Source organism: Mchenga conophoros, linkage group LG22 (genome assembly GCF_057382185.1).
Source record: "Mchenga conophoros isolate Kocher_MC1m ecotype Shallow Benthic linkage group LG22, M_conophoros_male_GT1.1, whole genome shotgun sequence".
NCBI lineage: Eukaryota > Metazoa > Chordata > Actinopteri > Cichliformes > Cichlidae > Mchenga > Mchenga conophoros.
Window position 1 is genome coordinate 2,345,082 of NC_140546.1, and position 17,272 is coordinate 2,362,353.

A 17,272-nucleotide genomic window follows, 5' to 3' on the forward strand; every position below is an offset into this window, starting at 1 on the left:
ACATTTTTACCTAGCAACCAGAGGTTACCAGGGGCGTGCCATGTGGCTCAGGCGTAATTATATTAATTTGTTGTACAAAAATAATCTTGATTTTAGGCCATAATCAAGCGGCCCTAATGATCTGGACTAATAAATACTGTTTTTCGGACACTTGGCAGGGCGCTGATGTTGCCTGTGAAGCTGAAATAAAAGGACTTTGTGTGTGTGTGTGTGTGTGCAAACACCAGAGATTATGTGAAAGGCTGGAGCTTTTCCACGCCATCGGCCCTTCTCTGAAGTGGCTGCAGACCATTTCTCCCTCTGTTTTGTTGTAAAGCTGTCAGGATTTCACAATCATGTGAGTCAGAGCAGAATGCAGCGTCCATATGATGCACGTGCGCCGCTGTTCGCTGCATTCAGACCACATCACACAGACACAGTGAGAACAGGGTGTACCCTTTGAAAAAGGCTGTGTTTTATTGAAATACAGCAGACATCAACAGGTTGTTTTGCTGGCCTGGGCGACAGAAACAGAGCTCGAATGCTTTTCAAACAACGCAAAAAAAAAAATATTCATGGCTCTTATTTTCTTTTAACCCGACGGACCCCAGAGACGCCGCCAGCCCACGAACCCAGCTGAGTCAGGACGAGTTCGCGTTTGGGCCGGGAAGGGAAGCGTCTTTGTGGCGTCGAGGACGAAACAAAAACAAGCTGGTGCTCCAAATCAGTTTGGGTTCAAAGATGCTGGTATGTGAAGTTAAAAATCGAACGCGCCTCGAGTGCTGGAGGATTTGAAAGTGTTCAGGCCTGTTTTTGTGCCCAGGGTTGTTGTTAGATAGTAGCAGTAGTAGAAGAAGCAGAACCTCAGTTATGAAGCAGGGCTGGCCTCAACTCCCCTTAAAAACACAATCAGAGCACCTGGTTTTCCCAAAAGTGATGCTTGGCTTTGTAAAGTCTTTTTTTCTCGGTTGATTACAATTTTTTTGTGCATTTTTTTGCAGGAGCGTTGGAGCACTTATCCCTTCATTTGACTTCTTTTCACACGTGAACCAAGATTTAAAAACACAGCTTGAAAGAATGCAGTGAGTTTGATGATTTGCATACGCAAAACTTCCAGAAACTGGATCTGATTCAACTTGTCGAACAGCGGAAGGTTTCTCTGAAACTAAAGTACTTTTGCAGAAGTCACGTCTTGATTGTCTCACGTCTTAAAATTCCTTCGCTGAGCTTCTGAAGTGAGCTGAAAAAGCAGTCAAATGAAGAAGATATCAGCTCTCTACAGCCTATTTTCTACTTTTTCATTCTTGGTTCACATGTGACAGCGACTTGAATTTCAAAACTGAGGACAGCTGGAGACTGAGGACGGATAAACACCCTTGAAGTTTGCTCGACAACAGAGTCTGGATCAGAGCGCAGATTTGCTCTGATAGCAGGAATGACGTGCTCAAAGTCCAGAGTCTAGTTCAGAAAATCTAGTTCTGCAACTCTGATGCAATATCAATATTTCAGAGGTGGAAATATATCAAAGAAAACCAGAAGACTGCATTGCTCTTTAACTTTTGTGCTTGAAACCGGTAAACAGAAAACAACAGAGCCATCATCAGAGCGAACTTCAGGGAAGGTAAAGGAGTTCAGCCTCGACGTCGTCCCCCCACCCCGCCAACATCTGAACCTCGCTGCTCTTCAAAACTTGACTGTCGCTGCATAAAAAGCTTTTTTGAGGAAACCAGGCGCTCGCCACGATACAACGGAGCAAGTTTAAACGAAGGAAGGACGGAGCACACCGGTCGCACTGCGCGCCGCTTTGTGTGGTTTGTTCGTCCCCTCGTTGTGACCGGGGCAGTTTTCCCCAAGTTTACGCTCACAGGAAACGACGATTGCAACATTTAATCGCGATTGTCGATTACGTACATTTACAAGCCACCTGGGTGCTGCACACCGCCACTCGTCAGTGTGCGCTAAAAATAAACTAGCATAAATTTGAGACAAACCTCTTTAAGACCGCTAACCTACAAGCCGTCAGTTAGCTTCAAAGGCTTTTTAAGGCTTATTTTAGAGGTGCTTTAATTTTTTATCTGGATTTTTTATGAATCAAACTGCAAAAGTGAACCATGATTGTTGTGCTAGCTGCAGCAAAATTAAAGTTGCTGCTATTAGCAAGCCAGAATGACATCACCAGTATCGCTGATGTAGCCTTCTCTTATTGGCTAAAAATCAACTGGTGGTCCTGATTTCCATTACAAGCGACTCCATCCTGGTACTTTGGTACTCGTAGTGAACTACATTTAGATTTTTAAATTAACAATTGTAATTAGCACAAGTTCGTGATTTAGCTAACAGCTATTTTGATCCTTGGTTTTAGCATCTTACACATTCACATAAAAACGGGACAAGATCGCTCTTCGTCCCTTTGAAGGTAAAAAGTGCAAATTTATGTGGAAAAGTTGGCCAAAAATATTTTAATCAACAAAATAAAAAAGCTTAATAGAGTTGAAAGTAGACTACAGTAGAACTTGTGGCGTGTCAAACGTCACTGAGGCCAAAGGTTTGCTCGAGGCACCGGTCTGGGATAGCGGAAGCGTTCGAGCAAATTTAGTTCCCACACGATCATGTTTAACTTCTGCAGGACCGCCTTTGCTTTGGTGCCAGTGTGCTCGGTTCCCTCCTCTTTCAACATTCAGACAGTAAACCCACTTTCCTCCCCAAAGCAATTACATTCAATCATTCATCAGAAAAATATTCAATTAAAACTATACACTTGCAAAAATAAAACTCTCTTGGAAGCGTGCTAAGGCTGAGCGTCCACCAGGAGGCGCTCTCCGCCGCGCTGCCAGCACTCCTGTTAGGCCCTGCAGCTGTGCGGCGAGAGCTTCAGTGCTGCTGAACGCTACAAGTTTAAAGAACTGCGAAGACTTCGAGCAAACAAAGAAGCATTTTAACCACCTCGGACGAGCGGTCGGAGCTACCGCCAAACCCCCGACAGCTCGACCGGCCGCCCCGCGGACGGAGTTGGAAACCTCCCCCTGCCGTCGTGTCGTTGAGGCCAGCCCTGGTATGCATTTGTAAATACAGTATTTCAGATATATGTAGTCTTATCATCTTTAAATCTGACCAGGACACTACAGCGGCAGAAGCAATACATAAAGAAGCTCATATTTTGTTTTTTACTATTATTCTTTTTTGTAGGAATGGAACTAGTTTCAACTAATCCTACCAAGCCAACATGTAGTAATGTATCGAATAAAAGGCTATTTATCTTTTTTTTGTCTGTTTTTGTTTATTACAGGTGTGTATGATGGTGTGCAGGACGACAAAGAGAGAGAGGGAGAGAAAAACGAAGGGAAACGGTGAAAAATGAAAGAAAGCGAGGAGAGACGAGAGAGACGGCGAAAGGGAGGAGGGATAGAAACAGAGAGAAAGATCAAAGTATGATTCAGGCAGCGTGAGTCTTGATTGCAGGTTTTTACTGTCGAGTTTGTAAGTTGCGTGATCGTTACCGTTGAATCCTTCTGCGTTTGCCACCGTTTCAAGTCTCTCGACTGTTTTTTTTGTTTTTATACTCAGTTTGTTCCTTATCGGGTTTGAAAACAAAGATCCACGACAGTCACTTGGTCATACAAGCATGTTCGTCGGAACGAGAAGTGCAGATTGGCTTAAGTTTCTTTTTGTTTTTTTCCTTTGCTTTTCTTCAAAAAAAGGGTTCCAGACAGTGGCTACAATAATAATAATATAATAATATAATAATAATAGCACTTGACTTCACTTCAGCACAGTAAAAAAAAGGAAAAAGGTCCAAAGGTGCTTTTTTTTTTCTCCGTTTTGTTTTTTAAATCTGATTTGATGTGAAGCGAAGTCCCCCCTCTTCCTCCCTCCTCTCCCTCCCACCTCTCCTCTCCTCTCAGCGGGGAAGTGGCGGGCGGAAGTCCAGTGCCGGTGAGATGAACAAATGACTGAAGTATTGCCAACTGGTCCGTCTTTTTTTTTCTTCTTTTCCTTGTTTTTCCTTTTTTTGTAGTGGTTCCACTCCGGTTCAGTACAAAACGAGGAGAGAGAGATGGGAAAGAGCAAAAAACCCCACCAAGAACAAAAAAAGGAAAAGTGTTCACGCACACACTGCTGGCACTAGATTTTTTTTTAAAGTCCAACAAAAATAAACCAAAAAAAAAGCCGAGAGAGGTTTTTTTTTTTTAAAGGAAAAAGAAAACCAGGAGGATTTTGGGGGGACGAGTTGCTCCCATTTTACAAAATGTAACAAAATTTTTCCCGCAAAATTTTACAAATCTGTAGCAATACAGGAAAAAACAAACAAACAAACAAACATATATATCCTATTTACAACGACACGAAGAAGAACCCTTATGTTATGTGTAGTGAGAATGCAGCAGATCCCAGCTTTGGCACTCGGCGTTTTTGTTCGTTTTTTTTCTTGTTTGTTTGTTTGTTTTAAATCCACCCTATCGGTCTGTACTGCTGCTGCAGGCACACATTCAGTGCTCCGGTTCGTCTCCACGGCAACACGGGTCACACACAACACCGCCTCGGCCACGTCCGTCAGTCCCGCCTTTAACTCTGTAAAATACGGCGTTTGTGACGCTACAGATGGCCCCGCCCCTCCCTGAGCCTGGTTCTGCTGGAGGTTTCTTCCTGTTAAAAGGAAGTTTTTCCTTCCCGCTGTTGCCAGAGTGCTGCTCACAGGGGTCGTCTGATTGTTGGGGTTCTCTGTAGTATTGTAGGTCTTTACTTTGCAAGGGGACGGTTGGTGCTATATGAATAACACTGAACAGCTTTTTCTACCCTTGGGTCTGTGTGATGTCATAGAAAGGAGACAATCCTGCCCACCTTACTAATTTCCCGCTATAAGGAGCAGCCAATCAGGAGAACTTTCCCTTAAAGGGGAGGAGCTGTAGAGTCCAACAATGAAAACTAAAGTCTTTATAGTTTGTAACAGAGGTGATTCCCCTAAAGCCGTGAGGAAGTGAAGTAACAGGCCATTTGATTGGATAAAAAAAGTTCCTCAAGGTTAAACTCAGGAACATATTTCAGAGGTGTTGTTAATGAAAACGTGAAATGAGAAGGATCCACTGAAGTCTAACAGTTATAAATTTAACATGTATGTTGGAGCTCGATTAACAGAAATGTTTTCTTTTAATTTCTAACATTGGATAAAAAAATTTCCTCGGCACTCAGACTGAGTCACGCAGCGTTCCTTTAGCCGGCGAATCGTTTCTCACGCACCAACCAATCTGAGGAAAATTGAAAACATGAATAAACTCGTCCGCTTGCGCGTGAACAAAGCCTCGTGCGCCGTCACGCCGACCAAAGCAGCTTTTAATACGGTGCTGCTGACAACTCCACACTCCAGTGGAAAAACAACAAAAGGAAGTAAATATAGAAAGTTTCTGTGGCGCTGAAGGACTCGCTCGTCTCACAATGCAGCGCTGAGCCAACGTAAAGGCTGAAAACTGGCAGTTAACGGCTCCAGCTGCAGCTCGGCAATTCAATAAATACGTTTAACAATCATTTAAAAGAAGAGAAAACACTCTGAATAAAACATTCTGGTGACTTCCTCCGACTTAGGTGGAAAAATAAAGAGTTGCATAATGATGCAGGCGGACGGCTGTGACAAGGACGAAGAACGACTGGAATAAATCCTGATATGCTGCACGAGCGAAATACTAATTGTTCGTTTAATTCACCCAAAGCGTGCGCTGAGGAATTAATAAACGAATCCTACTGAGGTTTGGTTTGAAGGGACACGAGTTGTTTTTTTCAGGCATGTTTGTTGTTGCGGTTCACTTAAACTTGCTTTGTTTTCCAGCTCATTTGTGGATTTATTCTCGGGGGGAGTGGAAGTGATCCACTTCACTTCTTTGAGGGAATGTTTGAATTTTGTCCCCCTGAAGACAAAACACATTTAAAGGGTCCGACTCTGTTTACGGCACTCTGCAGGACGCCTGTGCGACGGTGTTGTGTTATAATACTACTGTAAAACTGAAAGCAGCAGTTTGAAATCCACTGTAAAGGTGGGGGTGTGGGGTGGGGGGGTTTCAATTATCTTCACAGATCGTGACCCTGAATTTCTCCTCGCGCTCTTCAGATTTCAATTTGGGTGCAGCCCACAGCAAAGCGCAGCAGCGGCTCTGTCGTGTTCAAACTCGTGCTTTTGTGTGCGAGCGTCACATCTACACCGCGGTCGCTCCAGGTCGCTGACGGCGTGACGGAGGAGGATGTTGTGCGTGAGCCGGGATGCGACAATCAAGAGATTAAAAACAAAAACCAAAAAAATCTGAAAACACAAGAACAGGGAAAAAAAAATTAGATAATCGAGAAACTCTTCTTTTGTTGCTCCATTCTTCATGTTTTCTCCTCTTCTGTTTCCAGCAGCAGCGGCGGTGGCGGAGGCGATGGAGGCGAATCTTATTCACACCTGAAATGGACAGAGGAGAGGAGGGGGGAGGAGGGTAAAAAACACATTAAAATCTGTCAAATGTTCGGCGGCACAAATGTCAGTGTCACAAGAACTCGGATGATTCTCGGCAAAAAATGAAAACAAAGCCAAACAAAAAGAGGCAGAGAGCAGCGAGCGCGGGGGATTAAAAAGCAGTCGTTGATCCCGAGTCGGCGTTCCAGGCCGCCCGGTGCCGCCGGGAACTGGGACACGCTGTGAGAGAACAGCGGCAGACCTGAGCGGCCGCGGCGCGCTCGCTTAATCTGTGTAAGAGGAAAACTGTGCCGAAGATTAAACGAGGCCGGCGGTCGCTGTGATTACAAACACAGTTTTGTATCGTGGGACAGAGAGCGGCTCGTCAGCAGCAGGTGACCTGTGGCTAAACTCCCGCCGTCAGGCGGAGCCAGCTGCTGCTCGTCAAACAGTATCGAGTAACTGATCGTCAGCAGGTCTGAGCTGCTCTGTGCAAACGGTTTCAGTCTGCAGGACATTCAGGTGTCGCAGTTTTCACCTGGGTGGACATCCCAGCAAATTCACCCTGCGGTCACTCTACGGGCCTCGGTTAGCAGCTTAAAGGTTAAAGTTCATGACCTTACAGATATGAAAGGACTGAGTAGCTGTGGCTCGTTGCCAGGAGAAAGCCTCTTCACCAGCTGTCAGCACTGATCAGCTGATGATTTGAGCACCTCACAGTCACCGAGTGGACCGTGAGGTGCTCTCCAAAGTCCTCTAGAGTCAAACCCACAGATAAAGCCTGGGCTGACCTGGATCACACAAAAGGTGCTGCAAAGTGCAGCCTGACCGAGAGGCTGGACCTTCACGGAGCTGTGCAAACACGAAACCTCAATAACCTGAAGCAACGCTGTGAAGAAGAGTCCCCGCCGTGCTGTGAGAGACTGAGCCACCGCTTCAGGTCGAGCTACGAGCTGCTGCATCACAGGACCGTACGCAACCAGAGTTCCCACAGTGTCTGATCAGTGTGCTCGCTGTGTTTGTGGAGACTTTAAATAAAGACTGAAAGAACGCGAACATCACTGCGGCTTCCGTTTAAGCTCCTCTGAGCTCGACACAGATTCATCCATCAGGTCTCGAGTCAAAGAGGACAAACTGCTGAATGTCTTCTTCAGCTGCAAACAGCTGCTCAATCAGCTGTTTAATCACAACACCAGCTGACAAGCCACAACAAAACTGTATTACCCTCACATACGCAAACAGCGTGTTACTGAGTCAGGCCCAGAGTCAGGGCCCTCTGAGCTTCACCTAAAAGTTCCTTAAAAAGACACAAACTGACTACAAAAAGATGAAAAACAACCACAAAACACAGGTTAGAGCAGGCTCACAGATGCAGCGACAAAGAGAAAACAAACAACTGCAAAGACACAAAAAAGAGTCAGGCGCTAAGACGAGTACTGCACAGCTGCTACAGAGACACAAGAAACAGCTACAAAGAAACAAACGTGACACAAACGAGACAAAAACATCTGCAGAGACAGACGCTCCACATGTTCTGCACAGAGAACATAACTGAGTGCAGGTTGAACCAGGTTGAACTGTGACTCGAACTCGTCTCCTGTTGCTGGTTGAAGCTGAGGAGCTTTGTTGAGTCCAGGGACAGAAGAAATGACTACAGTGAATTTTACACCCATGACTGTTGAATAAAGACGCGTGTCTGTTTTAATAACTAGCTTGAGAAATAATTGGTGAGTGTCAGTGGTTTAGCTGTAGGAAGCTGCCTCTTTCAAAGACCGCTCAGAACCTTCAGCAGGAAAACGACAGCCTGATGTTCCTCTGAGCGCTCACAGATCCCCAACGTTCAGTGAAACTGGGGAAACTTATCCGCGTGTTCGCGTGTTGCTGCCAGTCCAGAAAACTGCTTTTGTTCAGCACGTCCCTGCAAACACCGCAGCTTACACCGTCTCTAGTGAGCGTCTTCTCCAGATGGAAGATGGCCGTGTTTTGTTAGACACCTGGTATGTTATTAAGCCAGGTAATACCAAGGAGGAGATTGCCTTCTCACAAAACTCTGTGGATGTCATAGCGAAGTCTGAACCCTGAGCTGGTGTTTGAGGCTCGTACTGTTAAACCCACAATGGTGGCAGAAATCACAGTGAAGGTCAGAATCCCCGACAAACACGCTCCTGGTCCGGCTCCTCACCTGACGCTCTGCCGTCAGGCTGACAAACCGCGGACGTGTTAACCAAGAACTGCTGGAGACTAAAACTCATCGATCCCGCCCACCACCTGTTTGACCTGCTGCCCTCTGGACTCCGCCTCAGGTCAATCAGGTCTCACTCCCACAGACTCACAAACAGCTTCTTCCCCTCAGACTGGAAGCTAGCACAGACCCCACCCACACTCGCACTCACTCTTAGCCATGGTCCTGAGTCAGCCTCATCCTTCAGGCCAATCACAGCCTGCAAACGCCACGTCTGACCCGAGCTCCCGTCAGCCTCACAGCAGACACACCTGTGGAATCGCCTTTAACACCCTGCGTCGCCTCGCTCTCAAACTGAGGCTTCGATGCCGCCCGGCGGGGTGACGACAGAGCCCCATCAGCCCGTTACAGGTGACGGGTAAAACTGATTATCCTATTCAAATGGACCAATCAGATGGGACCACAATAGAAAATAACACAGATGTGGTGCAGCATCAGGAGCGCTGTGTAATTAGGAAACTTCAAATCAAGAAATTTTAACTGGAAAAGAAAAAAAACCCTTTTTTTATTAAAAATGACAAAATGGAAATAAATGAATGTTCTTTAAGATTAAGGCGACCCGGGAGTGACTGTGATCGTCTCGCCGCTCGGTGTTTCGCATCATGATGATGACAGCGAGGGAGCAGCTCTGCAGCATGTCAGCAATTAAGGCTTCATCTATAAGGTACGACTGTTGATAAGTTATTACAGGACGCCGCGCTCCACTGATTAAATGAAGCCCGGAGCTGCTGTGATTAGTGAGACAGGACAATGGATGGTGGGCGCACACACACTCCTGCACACACACACACACACACACACACACACACACACACACACGCACACACACGCGCACACACACACACACACACACACACACACACACACACACACACACACACACACACACACACAGATGAGCCGGGGACGTCAATTAACGCTGCTGCAGAAATTTGTTTTTGTTCCGTCGGTCGTTACGACTCCCTAATATAATCTGGTTGATGCCATCACTCTTTAGCTCTCTTTATTAGTATCATCCTGCTGATGTGACCTTTGACCCCTAACCTCATGTGTAAAATGGAAAAGGAGGGAGCGCGAGAGCGAAAGCAGCTTTAAACGAGCCGATGTTTGGAGCCCTCGCTCCTCTCCATGTTTGAGACCTGTGAACGCGCCTCGCTTCATTTCATCCTCCCATTCTTCATTTTCTCAGCAGGCATTTGTCCCTTTCATCCCCCGTTTACCTTGGCCTCCTGTCCAACAGACCGGCCTTACGGTTACAGCAGAATGAGAAAGGGAACATATGTTTAATTTCTAGTATGTTTTGCTTAACGCCTGAATGACTTTTTTATTTTGACGAGCGGCGGCTTTGATTAAGCCGAACGATCGCTCTCAGACCAGCACCGGGGGAAAACGGTCGAGTTTATTTCTGCTGCAGTTTCTCCTCTCAAGGTCTCAAATTTGGATTTTATTGACTGGTGTGTGTTAAATTGTGCTTTTCTGTCTGTATTTCTGCTTTTAGATTAATTACAGAATGCAATTTTTTCCTTGTTGCTGTGATATCGACCGTTTTTCACTGGCTGTGATTTGTGGTCTGTTGTCAGAGTATAAACATGCTTCTAATAGTTTATTCAGAGCAGCACCAAATCAATATTTTCATCTGAACAAAGGATTAAATGACTGTGTTTAATCCGAAAGCTGTCATTCGGAGTGGTTTAGCAGCCCACTCTTGTTTTCTATTAACTCTAGAGAGCAGTTTAGTGTCTTTCAGCCTGAAGTTTTGGTTTTCCGTCCTCACGCTGAGCTGTTTTTATGTTACTCACGTTACGGCCTGCTCGGCATCAAAGAGGTAAAAATTAGACACAAGCTGGTGGAGAAAAACCAACCAGCAGTGAAAAGGTGGAGAAACTCCCTCCAGGAGTTTGTGGAGAACCCAGAGTCCCGAGTGTCTGACTATAGAGCTTCTACATATGATGTCATCGTTTGTCGTTGTTTAGGTTTGGCCCACGCTCTCTGATGGAAAAGGGTGGAGTGCCCACTCTGGGTGGAGGGGAGTGGAGCAGGCGACTGGCAGACTGATGGAGGCTGTGGTGAAGGTGAAGCTGTCTTTGCTGGTTGAGCTGCCCTCGCACATGGCCACGAGCTCTGGGTCCTGACCACAGGAGTGAGAACGAGGAGGGAAGCGGCCAAAACGAGCTTCACCTGAAGGGAGGCTGGGCTCAGAGCGGAGCCGCCACTCCTCCACGTGGAGGCGAGCCAGTGGAGGCGAGGATGCCTCATGGATGTCTCCCAGGGGAGGAGGTTCAAGCGTGTCCAACCTGGAGGAGACTCCGGACACGCTGGGGAGATGATATCTCGCGGCTGGCTTTGAAGAGGGAGGTGTGTCTGTGCTTAGACACCAGCGGGTACGAAAACAGATGGATGTGATGGATGGGGGTGGGGGTGAGGGGAGCAGTGTTATGGTTAGCTACGGCCCTGAGAACGGGGGAGGGGGGGTGTTGCGCAGCCCTCTCTTTAACGTGGCCTCGGCGATGAAGCTGTTACAGTCGGTGCACGCCGATCGACTCCTGTTGGAGGTTTAATGAGAAAATTCAGTTTCCTGTTGCCATGTTTTAGTCGGCGCCGCATATTTCCCAGAGTTCGAGTGTGACTTCTATCTGGAGCAGGTTTTCCATCAGCTGCGTTTGGTGGATTCCAGCGTTCACCTGCCACGCTCACTCGTCGGAGCGCCAAACTGATTTGGAGAGCAGAACTCGGCCTCCAGCAATAACTGGCGCCAGAGCCGAGCGTCTGGCAGAGCGGGCGAGTCTGCGGCCGCCGCCACAAAGTGCCAGGGTTTAGATAGCTGCTCGTGTTAATTTATCATCCCGCGCAGGGTCCAAATCACCAACCCCCCTACCCCCACCCCCCAGCGCCGCTGATGAAGCCACACTCTTCCTGTTTCACTGTTCTGCAGCGGCTGCTGGTGAATGAACTGAGGGAAAAGGACAGTTTGATTTGGGTTTTATCATGTTGGACATCTCATTTCTGTAACCGGCGACCTGTTCTGATGTGAGGGTTGGAGCAGAGGGGTGGAGAGTAGAGATGGCACGATACCACTTTTTTGTCCGATACCGATATCATAAATTTGGATATCTGCCGATACCGATATGAATCCGATATAGTGTTTTTTAATCAACAAAACTGTTTTTTAAATATCTTGCTGCATTTTGTATAAGTTCATACTCAAGTTTAAAACAACAACTACACTAAAGCTATTCTGTTATACCTGTATGCAAAAAAAATGTTTCATAGTTCAGCAATACTGATCAATCTAATAAACTTAAACCTACACCATCCTCACTATTCTGGTATTTTAAAGAGTACTTAGCATAAATATTAAGCAACCTAACTAATAGGGTTCCAACTCCCAGCAACAACAAAAATAAATAAATAAAAAATAGGGAACCACCCCTCACGCTCCACCTCATGATGCTTAATCGACGTAATCAACCTTAATTTGATGCAGTGTGAAAAAAAATGCACAGAAATCAATTATTTTTCAAGAAATATTAAATAGATTCAACATCTTTCTTCAACAAAATTGCAGACTGCACAGATGGTACCTTCCCAAAGGAAAAAGTACTATAGCTTACTAGGGTATATATTAGACTTAATAGTCACTATACACAGTAATTGACTTCTATTCATTTTGCATCAAATTAAAACTTTGGGTGTCAGATAATTATTTATTAAAAGCTCGACATTTTAAATGAGAATAAGAAAGAAAAGTATGTCTTTGTGCCCCCTTTTCCCTGTTCATGCCCTATCGGCCCCCCTGGCTAAACTTTGCTAGATCCGCCCCTGCACAGTTACCAGCCGTCAGCTACGTAGAAAAAGATCCTGGTGTAGAAAGTAATATTAAATAAATTCTAACAACAGCTGATCAAGCTTAAACGTGCTGCTGTTGTTCAGCCGCTGGTTTCCTCTTTCTGGCGCAAAGTGGACCAAAAACAAACAAAAGAGACGGACTCGGACAGAAAAGCCGATCAGCTGATCATTAAGCAGTTTCATGATTGAAGTAGCAGCAGGAGAGCGAGAGGCAGTCGCTTGTTAAGCTTAACGCAGGAATGCTTTACAAACATTCAGAGATGGACTTACACACTTGCTTTACTTCTCTCGGGGATAACTTTGTCGGAGATGAAATGCCGGGTTGCTAGCGAAGCTCCAAATGCTATCCAGACCACCAACAGGTCCCGCATGCCACAGCCGCTCTATCACGTGATGCATACTGCTCCGACGTGCTAACGTTCTGAGGTGAGTTACGGCGTGTTGCAAGTTTTGTGAGGTGCTTTCGTGATATTTAATGGATCGGATTACATTTTTTATTTTTCTCCGATATCCGATCCAGTAATTTAGGTCAGTATCGGACCGATACCGATACGTAATATCGGATCGGTCCATCTCTAGTGGAGAGAGCAGCTGCAGCAGACTGATGGAGCAAACATCTCCAGCAAACACCTGCGAGCAGAATCTGTGTCGAGTTTTCAGGTAACCAATCAGAGTGCACCTCGACTCCTGGCGAAGTCTGAACCCTGAGCTGATGTAAACGTCATGTCTGTACAGAAGACCCGCTGTAACCGTATGATGTTGGTGGAAAGATGAAAATATTACTGTAGTTAATGTTTTTCTGAGTTATTTGTTTTTTATGTGGTTTTTCATCTTCTTTGCCTGCTTTAGTCTCTTCATCATCAACTTCTTTTGGTCTTCTTCTTCTTTGCTTCTTCATTACATCCAGACTTTGAGTAACATGAATGTTATGAAGTTTATACTTTGGAACAGAAGCTTTTAACAGAATGCTGAAGTGTGTGAAAAGCCTTATAACTTCTTCCATCTGAATTTCGGTCACCGGGTCTGAATCATGAAGCCAATAGGCTTTGAACCTGCTTTACTTGTATAGCACGACTTAACCGGCTCAGATCTGTGACCTCAGCAAACACTTTCCGATGAGTTTGCAGTCTCAGTTTCTAGTTTCAAGTCTGTTTGCAGTCAGAAGAAGACTAAAGAGAGGTAGGTGTTAGTGTGTGATTGATAAGTCCATTGGGCCCCTTCATTTGTCGTGGTGGATTCCAGAACATCGAGATGGTAAGACCCAAAGCACTCCACGCTCTGCTGCAGGGTTTTGTGCTAATTAGCACGCTAAACCCATGCATTTTAACCTCTGAGCATGTTAGCATGCCGTTAGCCTGCAAACTCTATAGTAACCATGTGCAGAGAAACTGACTCGTCTTGAGATGCAGTGATAGTGACAGAAGCCTAAAGGTTGATGGTAGCGCTATAACTTCAACTGTGACTGTTTCCAAGCCAAACACCAGAGACCAAACTCACTCCACTGTCTACGGTGCGTGAAGCATCATCTTCTTTAGAAATGTTTAATAATTAATAAGCGAACACGCCGCCTCATATTTGTTACCCAAACACCAGGCAGTGCCCGTGCCTCAGCGCCACATCGTCGGGCACCGACCACAAAGTCGAGCAGGAAGCGTGACGTTTAAGCGTTTGTCAGAACTTCCTGTCTGACGCAGTAGAGGTCAGCAGGTTTTCCTCTGTCACGGTTTATTTTATTGTGTTTTCACCGGAATCCGTCTTTATTAGTGCTGAGCAGAGCGCTGCGACCCGTTTCTCATTTATCTGGGACCAGAGTTTCAGTTTCTGGGCGTCTGATTCAAATACAGCATAAAGCAGAGAGTACGCTGCGTTTCTGAAAGGAAGAATAAGTTTTTACGCTGCTCTGGATCTTTGTGGCTTCTGTAGCGCAGTTGGTCTTCAAAGCTGTGGTGTAATTTATCCCCGGCGCTTCACGTGAACAGTGTTCCTCTGTTATTTTTATGTGGGAAGGAACTACTTTTTCAGATGTCGTATTATTATGTGCACGAGTCACTTTACCTCAGCTTTTTTCCCCTGTGGGATAAATAACGCCTTTTTTTGGACTGAAGCGAGGCAGGTAAAAGGAGCAGAAACCTTTTTCAAATTTCACTGACAGCATTTTATTTCCCACTCCCACACTTATTGTTGGTTTTTTAAAATGCTGCATATTGATTATTGATTCCAGCTGTCAGGAGCTGATTTTGAAGGCACCCGAAAGTGGCGACAGTCTTTCAAAAGTGACACCGTAAGAAGTGGAGTGTCTGCCTCGTTTACAGCCGTTTGTCTTGAGGAAATCATTTGAACCGATTCTATTTTGATAAGCAGAAAGCCCTGTAGAAACATTAAGACTTTCAATCTTCTGTCAGAACAGACAGAGGAGGGAACAACCGGCTCACTCTGTCATCACACTTTGCCCCAGGCGGAGCCTTTCTTCTATCAAACTTTACCGCACCGGGGGGTCTGTTGCTATTTTTGGGCCTCCAATAATGTTTTTTTCCCTAAATTTTCCTGAAGTTGGTGTTTGTTGCTGAGCGGTTGTAGCCAAAACTCACACAGCTACACACACAGACGGTGATTGGCTCGAGTGGGTTTGTTTGTAGCCTGGGATCGAGGTGTTGGCTTCAACACTGACAGGCTGGGAGAGGAGGGGAGGGGGGACACGGGGGACCAATGAGGGCCTCGCTGAGTTAAATCAGTTCAGTCTGTAGGTGGTAAAACCTGCAGCCACACATTCAATTCACTTCAATCCATCCATCCATTTTCCTCGCCGCGCGGCCAGCTCCGGTCACCGCGAGGCTGGAGCCAATCCCAGCAGGACACCGAGAGGCGAGGACAGTTTATTCAAATGTGCCAGTTCACAACAATAAACACCTCAAGGGGATTTAAATGGTAAAATAAAGGCGTTATAATATTTATTTATTTATTTTTCCAATGTGAAAAAAATGTGATGGTGCCCTTTGAGTAGCATTTGGTGATGGTGGGGAGGAAGAACTCCCCTTAACAGGAACAAAGACTGAGATGTAAGAGTGAGAGGTGGAACAGATAAGACTCAATGATGTTTCAAAATAAAACAGGAAGTGAGTAGATGCAGGTGAGGGAATAAAGCTCAATAGTGTTTCAAAATAAAACAGGAAGTGAGTAGATGCAGGTGAAGGAATAAAGCTCAATAGTGTTTCAAAATAAAACAGGAAGTGAGTAGATGCAGGTGAGGGGATAAAGCTCAATAGTGTTTCAAAATAAAACAGGAAGCGAGTAGATGCAGGTGAGGGAATAAAGATCAATAGTGTTTCAAAATAAAACAGGAAGCGAGTAGATGCAGGTGAAGGAATAAAGCTCAATAGTGTTTCAAAATAAAACAGGAAGTGAGTAGATGCAGGTGAGGGGATAAAGCTCAATAGTGTTTCAAAATAAAACAGGAAGCGAGTAGATGCAGGTGAGGGAATAAAGCTCAATAGTGTTTCAAAATAAAACAGGAAGTGACTAAACAGAGACCCAGAATGACTGTGCTAAGACTAAAGCAAATCTGGCCTCTGATTGTAAAACTTTGATCCAGATGAATTTAAGGTCTCCGTCGAGTTTCATGTAATGAGGTCGACTCTGTAGATTAGAGTGAAGCAGCAGACAGCCTCGGCCAAAAAGCTGAACGTGAGACCTGAAGTGTGTTTTAAAGACAGCCGCAGGAAGGCTTCAGCGAGCACAAACAACAGAAACACACAAGACACAAAAAAAGCACATGTTTTGTAGCTATTTGCGAGGGATGTTCGTGTCCGTGCGGGTTTGTTTGTTGTGGTGGAGATCCTGCCGCTGGACTGCACTGACCTCGAGGCAGCAGCGACGTACAGGGAAAAACATGAAGAAGAAAACTGCCGGAGAGCAAAGACGCAAACATTGCAGAAGTGGAAAAACATTCCACGTTTGTCAACGAAAGTTTGGTTTCTGGAGAAATTCCACCTTTTACACTCACACAGGAGGTAATTTGTGCTTCTCTCGCTATAGAAGAATGGCCAAAATCAGAGATGCACCACTGAAAGATGTGATTCATGCTTCATTTAATTGCTTGAAAGGAGGTCATTTGTCATTTCTGGCATTTTCTAAAATAAGTGATTAATCATTTAACTAAGAAATAGCACTTTTATTGCCAGTGAATGCAATTCAGTTACAGGTTTAATTAAAAAACGCTGCCCTTATAACACGCGTTAAATACTTTCTGCCGTGTATGCACCGTTCAGCGGCCGTCTGCTGTCGCTGAACTCAAACATTTCAGAAATGACTCGGGAGCATTTCAGCAGCATCCTCTGATCGGCGAGCAGGAGCACAAATAAAACACGAAGCATCGATGAAACGAACCTCACAGGCTCAGCGAGGCCCGCGGATCCAAGGACAGCTGCTGACACCGAAACACGCCGAAACTCAAACTCACCGTTTATCCGGTCAGCCTCCCAGACGCGTCCTCCGCCATCTTCTTCTCTCTGTCCACGAGCAGCTCCCGCCCTCGCCTCGAGTCCTCCAGCCAGGTCCCGAACACCTCCCGCACTCCTCCGAGGACGCCCCCGTTCTGTCCCCCGTTCTTCAGCTCCGCCACGCTCTGCTGCCTCAGTCTGTCGGACCGAGAGCGTCACGTTAGATGGAACACATAGCAGGAAATACATTTTAACATTTTAAACAGCGAGAGAGTCGACTGATGTGGGATCACGGACGCTTTAGGAGTTTAACGAGTGCCCACAGAGCTCTGCTGGGGACGCTTTGGT

General features: G+C 45.8%; 1 protein-coding gene across 5 annotated transcripts in view; it reads right to left on the reverse strand.

The window, feature by feature from the left end:
* Positions 1-432: 432 nt before the first annotated feature.
* The window catches only part of LOC146548505 (zinc fingers and homeoboxes protein 2-like), a 128,900-nt gene continuing 112,060 nt past the window's right edge, over positions 433-17,272 (reverse strand). For all 5 annotated transcript variants that reach the window (XM_085261795.1, XM_085261796.1, XM_085261798.1 and 2 more), the window contains 2 exons: positions 16,945-17,122; positions 433-6,406 (listed from right to left, as the gene is read on the reverse strand). In XM_085261795.1, coding sequence (XP_085117921.1) covers positions 16,948-17,122 — 175 coding nt within the window. In that variant the 3' untranslated portion in view covers positions 433-6,406; positions 16,945-16,947. The remainder of the gene's footprint in view (positions 6,407-16,944; positions 17,123-17,272) is intronic.